This window comes from Cryptotermes secundus, unplaced genomic scaffold, assembly GCF_002891405.2.
Source record: "Cryptotermes secundus unplaced genomic scaffold, Csec_1.0 scaffold2383, whole genome shotgun sequence".
NCBI lineage: Eukaryota > Metazoa > Arthropoda > Insecta > Blattodea > Kalotermitidae > Cryptotermes > Cryptotermes secundus.
The window spans coordinates 36,069-53,083 of NW_019729240.1; the positions used below are offsets into that span (position 1 = coordinate 36,069).

Consider the following 17,015-nt stretch of genomic DNA (forward strand, 5'->3'; position numbering starts at 1 on the left):
TCAAAAAAAGGAAGTTTCTGTGCCCCACCCTGTATGAATGCAGTTGAAGTAAATAACAAGGAATTAATAAATTATTCTGCTGAGTTTCATTAATAGTGAAATTAAGTGACTAGAGACATGTAATGAAGAGTTCTTATTCTTAACCTGCACTAATTAAACCAAGAGGACAACTCCAAGACATACAGAAGGACAGCAAAAAGCTGTGTTATTTTAGAATTCTCGAGAACAATAGTAAATGATACAAATGATTAAATTGATATCTTTTTATGGTTTGTTATTATCTATACAAATACTGGATATTCTGATGTGCAAAGTGATATTTTAATATTGTAACATAGATCTTAACATAACAATACCAATATATTTGAATATATACACTGCTGAACTTTGACCAGATGCATATTCATTGATTGAAGGAACACTGTGGATGATCCGAATGGATCAAAATGCATTTGTTGGTCAGTGTTATTGTACTGACAGAAGTGTAATAGAAGTTTGTTGGAATATATCTATTATACAGTATGTGCCAAAACAATCAGTACTGAAACTCGTGCATCTTGAACACGCATGTCGGGGCATAGTTCCAGCCGCACGTGTTCATAGTAGTGAAAAGGAAGTTATGCTGTGCAGTTGTTGTTGGAAATGGGCCTCTCGACGGAGGAAGAAGTATTCATACTTGAGTATTATTTCCACTCATACGGAAGTGGTCACCAGACAACTCGCTTCCTTGGTTTTGAGCGGCCAGATGTTATCACCCAGAAACCGCTACATAGTACACATGTAACAGTATGGTGTGCCATCTCAGCACACAGTATATTAGGCCCCTATTTCATTGAGGATGAGGAAGGCAACCCTCTTACCATCACCTAAGAACGCTACAAGGACATGGTGATCGGACCATTTTTTCAGGATTTGAGAAGGTTCTGTCATGTAAGGGGCCTTCACATGAATAGACAGTGGTATCAACAGGATGTCTTTTCATTTCAGTACTGTATTTTTGGCGCATACTGTACTAAATATAGTGGTGCTTGGAATGGGTTGATAGCTGCAGATACTTTGCCCAATGAAGTTACAACAGTGCTTTGAATATAAAAAGGAATATTTCTGAAGAATATGCGTCACATGCTCTTATTTCCCTTGTATAGTATGTTTTCTTTGTGTTTTGTTGTAAAGCAAAATAGTATTTTACTATATGTGCAGTGTTATTACGTGAAGATTGTTTTTCATAATATTTAAATTTTTAGCTTTTCAAATATTGAAATTGCAACTATGGTGCTTTAATATCTCAGACATAGCACAGACCAACAGTCGTGACTGACTTGTGGAAGTAATGTCTTGATGACGTGAAAAATACTTCTGCTTGTCAGAAACTAATCTATAGTAGTGCTTCAACAACCTTGCTTTTAAGAACAGTGATATATATTTTAATGAAGTACTGATATATGTACTTGTCAGTCTCCTATTTTGAACTGTAGTTCTGTGAATACGCTAAAAACATTTTTCAGTATACAAACACACAAGTGTTTTTAAATAATTGAGTGTTAAATTTTCCCATTACTTGTTGGATATCTTACTTATTTGAAGTTTATACCTGTAATATTCGGAAGATGTACATTTAAATTGTAGTATTAAGTATTCATTTATAAACTTGTGATATCACAGTAATGTACAATGTCCTTTGTGACTAGTACAAAATTCTTCTTTGCAGAACATCATTAATCTTACCTAGCTTAAGGTTTGTAAAGATCATTTTTCTTTGTTATTGTTCTTAATTATAACAGAAACATTCTTTATTCATAACATACCTTTGAAATATTTTATGAAATACTGCTGTAGTTTGGATGTTGTAAATATCGCAAGAAGTTTATGTGCTGTGCCTTCTTCTCTGAGTTTGCAATATATTCTAATGCATGTGATAATTTATAAAACTAGATACGCTTCTTTGTAAAACAGTTTTAACAATAAATATTAAGTCTCATAATTTTGTCACATCCCTATCTTTTGCATCATTACAAAACCCACCTCCCCTAAAGGGGTTACACTTGTCCATGTTGCATTTGCCATAGAGATGGAAATTATTTATGCACTTTCACAAATAGTTTTTTCTTCATTCAGCTTGTTTGCTCAGGAGTTACCCAGCTCTTCCTCTGTACTTTATAGTTTTTCTAGTGATTGGTAGTCATTTTTGTGATTTGTGACTGCATTTGCATGATTATAAGACAAGGATTCTCTTCTAATGTAGCGCCTTGGAAAAAGAAGCATGTTCTTATAATTGTGGAGAAAGCAAAATGCGACTGAAACAGATGTTTACATCACCAGTAGTACAATGTATTCAATGTTTTAAGTATGATTAGCATTCCTCTTAACAAAATATGAGTGCAGGTATATTTGAATGTTGTATGATATTTCAGAATATATTAAATACTGATTGGAAAATAAATATAAATTTGCATTAAAACTGGGAAAATTTTGTTTTTCTTAAATTTAAGTTCTGAGGAGTGGACTCATTTTACACTTATTTAAATATGATTTTGTACCCCCAGGAAGATAATCCAGTGTGGTAATACAAAATAAAAGAAATGCAATGGAAATACTGAGAGAATTAGTTTAAAAATCCTGTGCAGATGTAAGCACTGCTTTTTGTTTACATTCACGTTTTCCTGTGTTTCGTTTCTTAGACAGCAGTAAAGAGAGAGGATGGGTAGTTGTATTTGTATATTTTCATACAACCATTTCATTCCCATGTTAAAAAATTTTACCAACTTACATGTGGAGAGGAATTCATTTTGCCCATGGAACCTATTGGCTCTGTTTAATGTGGAATGTTATTGGAAACTGAGTTTGCTAAGTGCTAAATTTGTGAAGAAGAAGTTCTGAGTTGTTTCTATTAAAAGTGTGAACGTTTGAATTGCAGTATTGTAATTATATACTTGTTTCACATAAAAGAATAGGCTGTCACTGTATTTTGAAGACAAATCAGATCATCACAAAATAAACATGATGTCTGCCTACTGCTTTTTTTCTGAGTGTGAATATCTTCAGATTGTATTTGTTAGAGCTTTCCTTTCTACTAAACAAGGGCGAAATATGAGGGCCAAACGAAAAGTCTTTGCCCGTATTTCTTTTCAGCCACAATAATACACATACAGGGAAACTAAAATACAGGCAGTGTTCTAAGTACCTTTGACTATTTTTCCACATAGTCACCACCCTGGTTCAGGCATTTGACCCATCCCACCACTAGTTTGGAGATTCCGCTGTTGTAGAATTTGGCTGGTTGAGCTTGAAACCACCTCTGGACACCGGTTTTTGTGTTGTCATCGGAAATGAACCTCTGGCCTGCCAGGAACTTCTTCAGTGAACCGAACACGTGGTAATCACTGGGGGCGAGGTCTGGACTATACGGTGCATACTCCATAATCTCGCATCCAAATGACTGCAGTCGGGCGGTGGTCCTGTTTGCCACATGAGGCCTGGCGTTGTCGTGGAGGAGAACCATATCATCCATGTGAATCCCCGGACATGACTGCAGCCATTCGGATGGAGATTATGGAGCATGCATGTGGGCGAGGTCTGGACGTATAGTCCAGACCTCGCCCACAGTGATTACCATGTGTTCAGTCCACTGAAGAAGTTCCTGGCAAGCCAGAGGTTCATTTCCAATGATGACACGAAAACCACTGTCCAGTGGTGGTTCCGTGCTCAACCCGCCGAATTCTATAACAGCAGCATCTCCAAACTAGTGGTGCGATGGGACAGATGCCTGAACCAGGGTGATGACTATGTGGAAAAATAGTCAAAGGTACTTAGAACACTGCCTGTATCTTGATTTCCCTGTATGCATATTATTGTGGCTGAAATAAAATAAGGGCAAAGACTTTTCGATTTGCCTTCGTATATTACATATGAAACGTTTTTCAGGGACAGAGAGGTCTCTTGTTCTTATATTTAATGTGTTTGTCATTTCAAAGACTTCATACCTCCTCAGATTTAAGCTGAACATAAGAGCACCACAATTCACTCATTACTAGTAGGTAATGGAGCATGTGCAGCCATCCAACCTCTGACTTATAGGTTAGTAGGCATTTCAAGAATGAGAGTTCGTGTCCAGAATTGTCAGAATTTTGAAGTCGGAAGCATTTCTAAAGCATTCATAATTATAGTTTATTTATTTTTATAGATTAATTTCCTAAGTAGTAGATTTCTTGTTGATTGCTTGTATAACAGCATTTAAAAGTCTTTTAAATGAATGTGAAAAGTCTGAAGCAGTGCATAAGTAAATGGCAACACGGATGAAAGCTTGTAGATGTTTTCATCTGCTCTGATATCAGAAACAAAATTTTCTTTGCATGTCTTTTATGCTGATAAAGTGTTTGGATCTCAGTGTTCCCTTGTATGATGTTAATTAAATAACCAGGACTTTCTTTTTTATTTGTTTTGCATTTTTCTGACTTAACAATAAGTCAGTGGAAGAGACGAAAGGAAATATGTGAAAAGAGGAAGGTGGAAGATTGACATTTTGATTCTCCTGTTAAAACCAGCAAAAGATCAAGACCTCTTTCTCCTAATTTGATGAATTTTGTAGTAAACATTTAATTCTTGTTGCTGGATGTACACGTAGTATGTTCTCTTATAATTAGGGACCTAATTCTTAAACCTTAATGCCTTCTTAAATATGTATGCATTTATGCATGAAAAACTTCCAAAATATGCACATAACATGTTCATATGAAATATTAAAATTGATTTTACACTATTTTTAAGACCCACAAATCAACGTTTAAATTAATTTTATGTAATCACTGAATGATTCACTTGCAGTGAAAAGCTATGCTTAAATACAAATTATGCAACAAATCTATCACTTTTTTCATGCCACGTTAAGGAAACCTCACATTTAACTCTCCAAGCTTTCAACTTCTCTTATGTTGCAGTTCATAGGCACTAAATGTTTTAGGTTTCCCATAGTTAGTCACCTCCTGTTGTCTCTTAAGATGTCCTTATAGTGGGAAAAACTTCTTTCCACCTCACAGTAACTTAAGGCCATACATACAAAAGCCACTATTTGTTCCACTGTTAGTGATTTTTTACTTAGTAGTTCAGTTCGTTTACTGGCTAAAATTTCTTCAGTTTCACAAATCTATTCAGATCCTGGGTTTTTGAAAGAATGCTGTGTACTTTTCCCTATACTACTTCACCTCTTACAGGAACTGAATTCAATTTGGAAACAGTCATTTTGAATACACTTAACAATTGATGCAAAGTAATATTGCTACTGCTTGCCTCCAGTGAGGAAATGGCAGATGGAAGATGAGTGAAGTGAGCAGATATATGGGAAAAATTAGTTTCTAGTTCTGCATTTTTAGTGCATCTTGAGCAGTTTGAATTGATACTGCACTTTTGGGATCAAATATATTCATGACATTCCTAACTGTTTCTGAATGTTCAGTATAATAACTCACTTTACATAGCCACGTGCCCCAGAACATTAAAATTGGTTCTGGTGGAAGTGGAACATTTGATGATACTGCTTCTTTTCTATATGGTGCTTTAACAAATACCTTCTTCACAGAAGACGCCAACTTGTCAACAAGTGAAAAATTTGCATGAATTGTGTATGAAACTCAGTGCAACCCATGGGCAAGGCAAGTCAAATGTCTCATATTTGGAAATATAACTTTAAGAGCAGTACTGGCTTTGATCATATTACTTGTGGCATCAGTCACAAAGAGCAATACATGCTCATACTGAATGACATTCGGCCATAGCAAATTCATGGAATCGATAAAAATTTGGAAACTACGGAGCTATTTGTGGTTTCAAATTGCTCTACTGCAAGAAGATATGGNATAGAGCTATTTGTGGTTTCAAATTGCCCTACTGCAAGAAGATATGGGATAGATTGTTCATTCTTATTAAGGGATCCAACTATAATATTTGCAATAAACCATCCCTCACAGCCTTGTGTTTCATCGATTGATACCCACACAAAATTATCTTGAATCTTATCTCTAATGTTTTCAGTTTTAAAATCAGAACACTGCTTTACGTAATTTTTATGCACATTATATTCATCCAGCACTTTCCTCTGTTGATACTTCTCTGTGAAGTTTCTCAGAGCAGGACTGCTTAGTTTCCACAGTGGAATACACGTATCTACTGCTAAAAAGGTTTCACACAAATCAAAGGGGAACTGTGAAAAACTGTTATTAGATAATTCACTAAGCTACTTTTGAGCAGGAGCACTTTTCGTATATTCTCTTTGTGTATATTAGTGTTCAAATGATAAAGCACTTGAGAGCGTTTTTCACAACTGTTTCTTCACATGCTCCACAATGAAGAATGTTGTTATCCATAGTTACCATCTCTCCTTCAAATTCCAACTGATGCAGTTGTAATTTAGTTTTTTTACTTACTTTCACTTTCGGCATGACTACAAAAACTTAACAAACTTAACCACAGACTAGTCACCACTAATATGAATGACCCCCATGCACGTCAAATATTTAGCACTATATCACGATCAGAATGCTGTCATTGCACTCTATTGTGGCTGTGTTAGTTTTTGTGTGTCAGATGCATCACTAGTGCAGTCTACCTGTGTGCTTAGGTACACATGGTGAACAAGTGTACAGTGTGCTGGTCTCCTCAAAAGAAGGGAAGATACCTGATGATGGCCCATGTGGCCAAAACATGTTGAACATTAGAACAAATATATGACTAAAGACATTTTAGAAAATTGGATAATCACTTTTAATGTATAGAATGTGCTTTTAATGTCCTATTGACATGGAATGATTTTAACAACATCAAAAAGTGTTTAAATACATTTTTAGTGTGAAACATATTCCTAATGTCTTTTAAATTGTTGCATTATTGACGGATACTTTGATAAGAAATGATAATTCATACATATATCCAAATGAACAAACTTTTTGCTTGCAAGAAAGAAATACGCATTTGCATTAAAATTCAGTTCCTACTTATCACCATATCTGTTTATGTTGTTGAAAAAGTCAACTATGCCAGTAAGAGAAAATTCAGTCTTGTGTATATTAGTGTAATGTTTTATTTTATATCTTGTATGGTAAATGATTATGAAATTAAAAATGGAGGGTGGAGGTATTGTAAGTAAAGTGTTCAGCAAATACTCTCCAGGAATATCAGAATACATCAGGATTAAATTCTGAAAAAAAAACTTAACTTTTTTTCTGCCAAAGAAGTCAGGTAGTTTTGGATGGATACTGATTAGAGCATTGGGTTTCAACTTCTCATACTTCTAGACCCTTGTAACACATCAATTCCGCATTTTATGGAAGAGACACACCCTATGAAAATCGTTTCAGTGATCCAAACATCATGGTCCAAGAGTTAGAACTTCTGTTTTGTATTTGGTTCAAATCTAAGCCCATAGATTAACATATCATATCACAGATACATCATAATTTTGAGCTGAAGCCTCTAATGTGGTATAGTGACTAAGCTACAGGCTGGATAAATGGGATTCAATTCCCAGCAGGAGTTGAGATTTTCCTCTTCTCCATTGTGCCCCCCTAGCATTCTATCCAGTGGGTACTGGAGGCTCTTTACCTGAGGTAAAACAGTATGGGGCATGAAGCTGACCATCTCCATCTATTGGACCTGTATCCCCACTCCTTCATATGCCTTGATAACTTGGTACTTAATTAACTACTGTGACACTTTACCTTTTAAAATCATAATTTTAGATCTTTCAGGTAGAGGTTATTGCCCAGTGAGTACCAAGAATGCTTCACTTTGGAAGCAAAGACAACCAGAATGAGCAAGTGGCCATTCATCTGTATATAGTTTGAAGATTGGAATGTGTACGGAGCTTTATGTCTCTTTTCTCTGCATGTCACAGTCGTATCACATGTAAGCAGTTGGATAGGTTTTCTTTCACTTCATTGGGGATTGATTTTTTATTCAGCTCCCACCATGATTTCTGTATACAGCAGTGTACATGAAGTCTGTGGTGTTGGAGTCACAGTAGGGTGTAAAATTGAGACAGTTTCTTGTAACGGAGTCACAGTAAGGTATAAAAATGAGACAGTCTGTGTTATTAGTCCCAGGAAGGTGTAAAGTTGGAGTCACATTAGTGTGCAAAATAGTCTGTGGTGCTGGAGTCACAGTAAACTGCGTGATTGAAGCAAATCAAAATGGAAACTGAAGCACAACACTGTGAAATTAAAATCTGATGATGTCATTATTACACGCATGATATATTGCTTCAGGGTAGGGATTAGTGACAGTTCTTGCTTAAGATTTTTAAATTTAGAGGTGAGCCAGAATACACTGATTTTAAGAACTCCATTGAAGCATCCTGATTGTTTATGTTTTCTTATGAGATCATTAATGAGAATGTGCTTCATGTAAAATTACTACTTTTTGGCCTGTGTTTATGTTTCAGTTGTAATCCATTGTTTGCAGTTTGTTGTTTCAGAGTTGTTTACAATGCGTAAGCCAATTATACTTTGTTTATATAAGCTTGTAAAATAATGTCATTTCACATGAACTGGAGCAAAGTGAGTTGAACATACATAAATCTTCATTATTTGGCTTGAATTTGGGAATTATCTTATTGGGGTCAGTAGAAGACAGGTTTCATGCACTGCAGAAGATATTACATCAATTCCTCTTTGTGGTGACAACATTGCTCAGTCTGAAACAAACACTAAGCAATTTGGAAACTGAAATAGATTTTGCCCAGAATGTAGCAGATGTGAAGTATTGAACTTTCAGTAAAGTAAAGATAAGCAGCAGCACGCACACAAGAAGACTACACAGAATAACACCTATACAGTACTAGAAACAAGAAGAAGCCGCTGCAGCACTATAAACATAGGGCGAGTAACCCTGACATTTTTAAATTTTAAAATATAGAGAAAAAAAATTTAAAGGATTTCAAATTAGAACCAAAGATTTTATAAGTGTTAATCAGGAAGACCTATGTTTTTAAATTTTAAATGTTATAAATAAGTGCAGTGTAACAGATACGTGAGTGTATACACCTGATGATGGCCGTTTGGGGCCGAAACATGTAGTGTATAGAGAAGAACAAAACATATCCAGCAGTATAACGCATGCAGTAACAGGAGCAAAACACAACACAGAACACGATACACAAATGTATGTAGGAAGAATGTAATTCGCGTGTTTGAGTGCAACGTAGGAGGAATCCTGAAAAGTTTTAGTCATTTTAGAATGAAGACATCATGGCATGCAGTACAATAGTTTAACATGCATAAAGACACCTGAGGATGGCACATTAGTGCTGAAACATGTAGTGTGGAAGTGAAGAATAAGGTGAAAAAGTGTATACACTGTAAGACGGTTAGCATAAACCACAGACAGTTACACTTGATTACAGCAGCTCACACATTAAACTCCTTCTGGATAAGAAATCTATCACTGCTGTCTGAATCTTGGACTGGTCTCTAGACTTCAGTCTTCTACTACTCAGTACACGTCACGTCTGCGACTCAATTACATGTCCTTTCATGACCTGGTGCAGACTGTGAACAGAACACCCACTTAAACTGTTCATCTGTTGTAATCTGCAGGTTCATTGCCACAGTAATGTGTTTAGCAACTTGTTACATGGTAACGATTCATTTGTGCTATCTGTTGTAACGGAAACTTATGCTCATCAACAGACATCTGGCTTTGGTTCCACTATTCCGGCTTTCAGGTGTCATGTCACATTATAGTATATGTTAGTGTTCATCATATTCTTTGTGGGCTCCACAGCTGAACAAAGTTGATATCATGAACTCTTGGTTAGGTTTTGTATTTTTAATTGGTTATATAAGTATTAAAATTGAACATTATATTATTTCAATTGTATATGTTTTTATTCTGTTGCTGTGTCATCCTCTAAAAGATTGTGAATGTCACTAGAAATGTCACAGTGTTTAATTAAACACTGTATACTTTGTACAACATGGTCAACTGCGATAGTATTTTGGCCATTTATAGAAACAGATGTAATGCTATAATATATTCTTATTTGTAGTTTATTTAACAATGTCATCAGTAACTTGGCCTACATAGCATCGAATGACTGTAGGATAGTGAATAATGAATTGTAAAGGATGTGAAAGAAGTGGTTGTGGCCTGATTTAAAGTAATATCCTGTCCTTTGCCTGAAGGGACTGAGAAACAGTGAAAAGCCTCAGTCACAATAATCAGTGTCCTGACCAGGATTTAAAGTGGACGTATCTAAAATACAAGTGAGAAGCACTGTTGATTGATTCAACTTGCTTGTTGCTGTAATATACACAACATGTTTAAACAAGTACTCTACAGTGATGATTCACTTGACTGTTTACACACTGTAGGAGTGTATGGCTATTGTATTTTAAAGTTTCATTAATACTGAAGAAGACGTGATTACAAACAGGTCGTTTATTTCAGATTCAAGCAGACAGAGGAGGATCTGCAGACTGGAATGTACAAAATCCTGGAATACATCAAGAACCATGATGATGCATGGCCATTTGCAGATCCTGTAGATGAAGACTATGCCCCAAGGTACTACTCAATTATCCGGCAGCCCATGGATCTTCAACGTATGGAAGATAAACTGGATGAGGGAGAGTATCTCACATTTGCTGACTTCAAGGCTGACTTTCAGCTCATTGTGGACAACTGTCGCCAGTACAATGGCATTGACAATGGTAAACTTAGTGTGCACATAATTATTTCTGTTTAAAGGGGATCTGTATAATGTTCTTTGTTAAGGAAAAATGTAACTAACTGAATTAATTCCATGGAGCTGAGCTCTTCTTGAGAAACCGCCAAGTGCACAGCTACTCAAGAACTTCCCAGCATTTTATAGAACCCGAAGGTTCGTTACCATGTTCACAAAAGCCCTCCACTGGTCCCTGTATTCAGCTAGATCAATCCAATCCATACCCTCCCATCCTATATCTCTAAGATTCTTTTTAATATTCTCCACCCATCTACGTCTTGGTCTTCCTAGTGGTCTCTTTCCTTCTGGCTTTCCCACCATTATCGTATATTCATTCCTCTTTGCCCCAGTGTGTGCTACATGCCGTGCCCATCTCATTCTCCTTGGCTTGATCATTCTAATTATTATTTTAATAATATATGTTTTTACTTATGCTGATATAAATGAAAATATTGTTGCATTACATTAATATATATAAAGGGCATGTGGTTGGGGCACGCGGTAGCGTGGTTGGTTGAGGGGCTATGCTACAATCTGGAAGGTCGCGGGTTCAAGTCCCAATGAGGTCATTGGTTTTTTTCAGTTGACCTAATCCTTCCAGCCGCACTAGGCCCTTGGGTTTAATCAGCCTCTAACAGAAATGAGTACCAGGAGTTAATTAAATAATTTTCCTGGGGAGTAAAGCATGGCCAGCACGTAAGGCTGACAACCTTAGCCCCATCTTTGAGCCGATTGTCTAGATAGTGTGGGACCCTCAATGTCTCACAATCCTCTGGGGCTTCATGGCCTGGTACAGGGATAGCTTTACTTTACTTATGGGGCATGCGGTAGTGTATTGGATTGAGGCACTATGCTGCAAGATGGAAGGTCGCAGGTTCGAGTCCTGATGAGGTCATTGAATTTTTTCAGTTTACCTAATCCTTCCAGCCACGATATGATCCTGGGGTTGACTCAACCTCTAACAGAAATGAGTACCAGGAAGATTATTTGGGGGGCCTTACTGCCAACTGTGAACCAGTTGTGGGAACCTCGCCCTCTTACACCCCTATGGGCCTTCACGGCCTGTTACAAGGACAGTATATATATATATATACACACATACATACATACATACACACCATATTAGGGGCTTTAAATATTACATGAAGTCCTACTGCCTAAAAATGCCATTCTAAAGTTACTTGGGGAGGAATTTGCTTCATCATCATCATATGTGTGAGTATATTGTTCACATACCTGTTTTGGTGTATAATCATACTGCTGGTTGGTTGGTTGGTTTCCAATGGCTGCATTTGGGACCATTTAACCCATTTTGCTTCTTGCTTCCCACCAGAGAGCACTCAAGCTCTTGCTTTGCTGCATCTTGAAGAAGTTTGCACTTTTCTCTTGGGAAGCTTTGCCAGGTTTGTTGCTCGTTTTGCCCTACCCAGGGGACACATATGACTTAGAGAATGTGACGGATGAGAGCAACTTTGTCCCCCTAATTGTACTGCTTTGCTTACTTATTTCATTGCCTTTCTTGCTTCATCTGATATAACAAAATGTATCTTCTGGCTACATGTCTCATATATTTTTTCATTATGTATGAACACATTTTTGTCTTCTATGTCAGAAATAAACTGTTACATATTCTTTTAGGTAAATGTGAAAGACAGTGGTGTATGCCAGAGGTGAGCAATTATATTTACTCACAGCATAGATGGAGAAGGTTATTTAGAAATGACCTTGGAGCAGTAAAATAGTGAGAAGAATTGTTATATATCAGACTGACTGAACATACTTTGCAGATACACAAAATGGCATAAAAGTTACATTACTAATAATGAATTCAGTCATAACATTTTAAGTTATGGTGTCCTTCAGATGTTAAGAAATCATCAATTTATCTATATAGGCCCCGATTCAGTATTCTCATCAGGACAACACTCCAGCTCACAATGTTAAGTTTCTGTCCAAAAAAAAAATAGTATACTTTTTCACAGCTGCTTAACAGTGTCTTGCTCTGGGTGACTTTTTCTTCTTTCCTAAATTAAAATGTTCTCTGAAAGGAATATATTTGCAATCCATCAAGGACAGCCAGGAAAAAAAAAGATGCCTGGTGAAATGGCATTGCTTTGTAGATGCCCAGGGGAAATACTTTGAAGGATATAACTTGTTAACCTCACGAACTTTATACAAAATATATTTATGATATCAATCTCATTATTTAATAGCCACACCTTACATAGAGTTTCAGTTATCTTATTGTGTTGTGAAGTAGGGATTATAAATTATGACTTTCTTGATAGAATATACAGAGATGGTGGGAAATCTCCAGGAAGCCTTTCAGATGGCTGTTGAACGCTATCTAGAGTCAGATCCATCATCAGATGAAGAAGTGGCTGTTGAGTTTCCAACTGGAACAACATCATCTGAGAGTCGAATAGAAGCACAAGGACACAGGCATAAGCATCATCATCGTGCTCGTAGGAAGAAAGAAAAAGCACGACAGTCTTCGCATATCAACAGGTAAATGTTACTTTCTTGCCATTAAAGACAAAGTAATAGAGTTACAAAACTAAAATTAATTCTGTAGTAGTGGAGCCTAAAGATTCAACACTACTATAACCAAGGTAGCCATGGGACATGATCCCAATCCAGTCCCATCCACCATTTGTACTAACAGTCTCTTTCCCAGAGATCCATGTTAATCAACCATCTTCTCAGTCTTCCAAGTTTCCCTGCGAAAATTCTATAACTGTTTTTTTATGTCTCATCTGAGCTACATCTCCAGTCTATTGTAGCTTCCTTGATTTCATTGTCTCTACAACACTAGGTGACTTATATAATCCACAAAGTTTCTCATAATGCAGTGTCCTAAGTTGCACTCTTCTGTCTCATATAGGTTCAGATATCTTACTCAGCACTTTGTTGTCACGCACTTGTAATGTATATTCTTCCCTCAAAGTAAGAGTCAGTGTGTCACTGTTTGAATTTAAATGTTCTGAAACTTTTTGAATTCAAATGCCTGTCTAATATATTTAATATTACATGTAAGCATTGTATCACACCAATATATCAGTTATTTCATACAATATATATTTCCATCACTAATGCAAGAAAAAGTTCATAGTCACTTTAATTCTTCATTCATGACATATTTCAACCGAACTGTATATTAAACTTGGAACATACATATGGAACCATAGTGGACTCCATGAATATTATAAAAACAGGAAAGAAAGGCAAACATTTAAATATCTTAGAAAAATATGACATATATAGAATCAGTAAGGATAATCTGCATATGAATGATACATATATCAGCACATACAACCCCATATTTGAGACACTGCATGAACTTTACACTAGATAGCAGCACGCACGCCCCAGTTACACTATGAAAACACGAGAAAACGCACTGAACACCCTAACTAGCTACACACACCCACTAGGCAAACAGCAACATAACTATACAAGCTGGGTGATGGGTCTGTAGCCAAAGGGACATACGTAAGAGAAATCAACATTCACACCAACACTGATGAACTACGGGAAATATGCACACACCCATGCAACCAAAGATTGCCTGATAGGTCCCATAAAATGGTCTGAATTAATTGTTTTTATTAAATTTAATAGGGTTGACATATTTTTAAATGAATAATTTTAATTTAATTTTTAATTTTAATTTGACTTAAGGAGTACCGATAACTATCCCCATGCAGTTGTGACATGCAGTACAGTGTACAGCAGTTTAGCATAGCGATAGACACATGATGTTCGCAATGTATGGCCAAAACCTGTCATGAATGAAGAACTAAAGTGACTATAAACCTTTTGCTGCATTAGTGACGGAAATATATATTGTATAAGATAACTGATACTTTGTTTGACACTTATAATTTATTACTCATATCTAAAATTTTGCCAGAGTGTTAAGTTTTTCTCTAAACTGTAACACACATAAAAAAGTGAAGAATATTATTAACTTTGGTATGCATGTATATGTAGGGGCCTATGCATGTGTAAGTGGGGGCGCTGAACTTTATTATAGTGTGGTACCAGTGGAAAATGTTAAGGGATATTGATAAGGATGTATGAAACTTATTTAAATGTCAGAATTACTGGGTTTTTGGACTTTGTCCATTGTCCACTATTCTAAAAAACTAGAGCTTGTTGTCAGGTATTATATAACTGTAGTTATGCTGACATAGGTTGTCCAGTGATTGAGGTTAACTCTTTTTAAGGGACCTAACACAGCAGGTATTTCCCCATCTCACCTGGGGACAGAAACAGATCCAGTTTCAAAAATGTGTTCTCTAGTTTTATAGAATACTGGACAATGGACAGTAAAAAATTTCAGTAATTCTGAGTGTTATGAACCTTTGTCAGAACCCTTTAGAATCTACTTATTTAAAGGTATGTATGTAATTTACCAATTTCAGGAATATTCCCAGTCCGGAGAGCGAATGCACAGTACAGTCCAGTACCGCAGAAGAAAGGGAGGAAGTAATAAGGGAAAGGGATCAGGAGGCTAAGACAGATCACATGGGGGAAGGTAGTATGGACACTGAAGGAAGCAGTACAAAGGATGATACTGTTGACCTGAAGAGGCCTCACAGCCATAACGGTACAAAACGCAAGAAGAAAACTGGGGTCATCAAGAATGTGGCAGAAATAGAGGCCCTAGAACTAGCTACAGAACAGACTCTGAAGGTATACTTAATTATGCTATATTATTATATTCGCTGGTAACTTTCCCCTTTCAAAATTGCAAAAATACATTCTTGGAGGTTTATGTGCCTATTTGACATGGGACCAGGCCCACTTCATTTTGTATGAATGTTTCAGTAATATCCATCGGTGGTTAAGAATGTGATTTTATGTATGTGAGACTAAATTGAACAAATAACTGTTTGAGGTACACATATTTGAGTATATGACAAACTGTCAAGGAGAATTTCAATTTGCCCTTTTTCATTTTAATTGAAAGATATTGGAATTGGTGGATTGAGTCCAATATTGGACCAGAAAGTGTTAATGTATTTTTAAGACAGTCATGACATATGTATAATTAGTGATATTCCAAGCTATCAGAACAGTGTTTCTTGCATTAAAGTTACTATAAGTTGTATTAATGTAAAAAAAAAAAATGGGGTGGGGGTGGGGATTTTAATATATGTTAATAGGAGAAGAAGGAGGAAGAAAGGGTGGCCTGTGAGTTGATAGTTAAGTAAGTCGTAAAATTATCAGAGTTGGCCCAATAGCTATGAACCACTTGAACACTTATAGGGACATATAATAAAGGTCCATAGAATGTAGATCTTGATACTAGATGGAGGTGAATGATCATTTCGCTCCAGCTGCTGTATTTCTGGTAATTTTATTCAGGAAGTGCTCAGTTCAAATCTAGGTTAAGGGGGCTGGCTACTTGACTGGGTGTTTTCATGATGTTCCTCGAGTTCCCCAGGCATATTCCAGGATTCTACTTCCATTAGCGCATGGCCACTTCTTCCAGATTCTTTCCAATTCATTATTCATCCATCATCCTACCATCTGATACTGTAAACCATCAAGATAAATTAACTGCTAAGGTATAAAATATACTGACAATAAGCAGATGAAAATTTGGAGGACAAAATTGGGAAATGTAACAGTGTTTACAAGACTTTCACTTTATTTTGTCTTCTTAATAAATACATTTATAACATTAGGCTCCTTTTAACATATATTCATTATCTAGATTTTAATTTTTATTAAACCATTATTGAAATCTGTATGATTGGATCACAGGACATCAATAAATGGTTGGATGATACCCCACGCTTTTCGGAGTTCTCGTCTGCAAGCAACTCACCTTCACATCTTATTGGTGCTGAAGAGTATGAAATGGTAAGGTCACGTATAGAAAATGAGTATCGGCACAGTCTTAAATTGGACAGAGATCGGCCTTCGTCAGGAACATCACGCAGCAACAAAGATGGCAGGGTAAGGATTGTAATGTACATTCCGATGTGGTTACATATTCATTGAAAATTTGTAACAGACTGCATTATGTGAGTTCTAGCCTGTTGAGAATTTCATAATTGCTTTACTTCATAATTCATAATGAAGTTGAAGCCATGTGATCTTAGACAGCAGTTTGTTTTTCTTCACTGGCTAACATTTGGAGTTTTTCTGTTAAATTTTTCAGAGCCATGGCAGCCAGTTTATTATGTTACTTTCCATTAAATGTACAAAAATATGTACCCTATATTGAAATATACAACAGCATGAAATACTTCCACCTGATTTTTTTATTGGGGGGGGATGGAAGATTTGT

General features: G+C 36.3%; 1 protein-coding gene across 1 annotated transcript in view; it reads left to right on the forward strand.

Moving 5' to 3' along the window:
- Nucleotides 1-17,015, forward strand: part of LOC111865615 — a 48,758-nt gene that overhangs the window by 22,383 nt on the left and 9,360 nt on the right. The window contains exons 9-12 of the mRNA XM_023853792.2: nucleotides 10,435-10,697; nucleotides 13,000-13,219; nucleotides 15,139-15,409; nucleotides 16,487-16,681. Coding sequence (XP_023709560.1) covers nucleotides 10,435-10,697; nucleotides 13,000-13,219; nucleotides 15,139-15,409; nucleotides 16,487-16,681 — 949 coding nt within the window. The remainder of the gene's footprint in view (nucleotides 1-10,434; nucleotides 10,698-12,999; nucleotides 13,220-15,138; nucleotides 15,410-16,486; nucleotides 16,682-17,015) is intronic.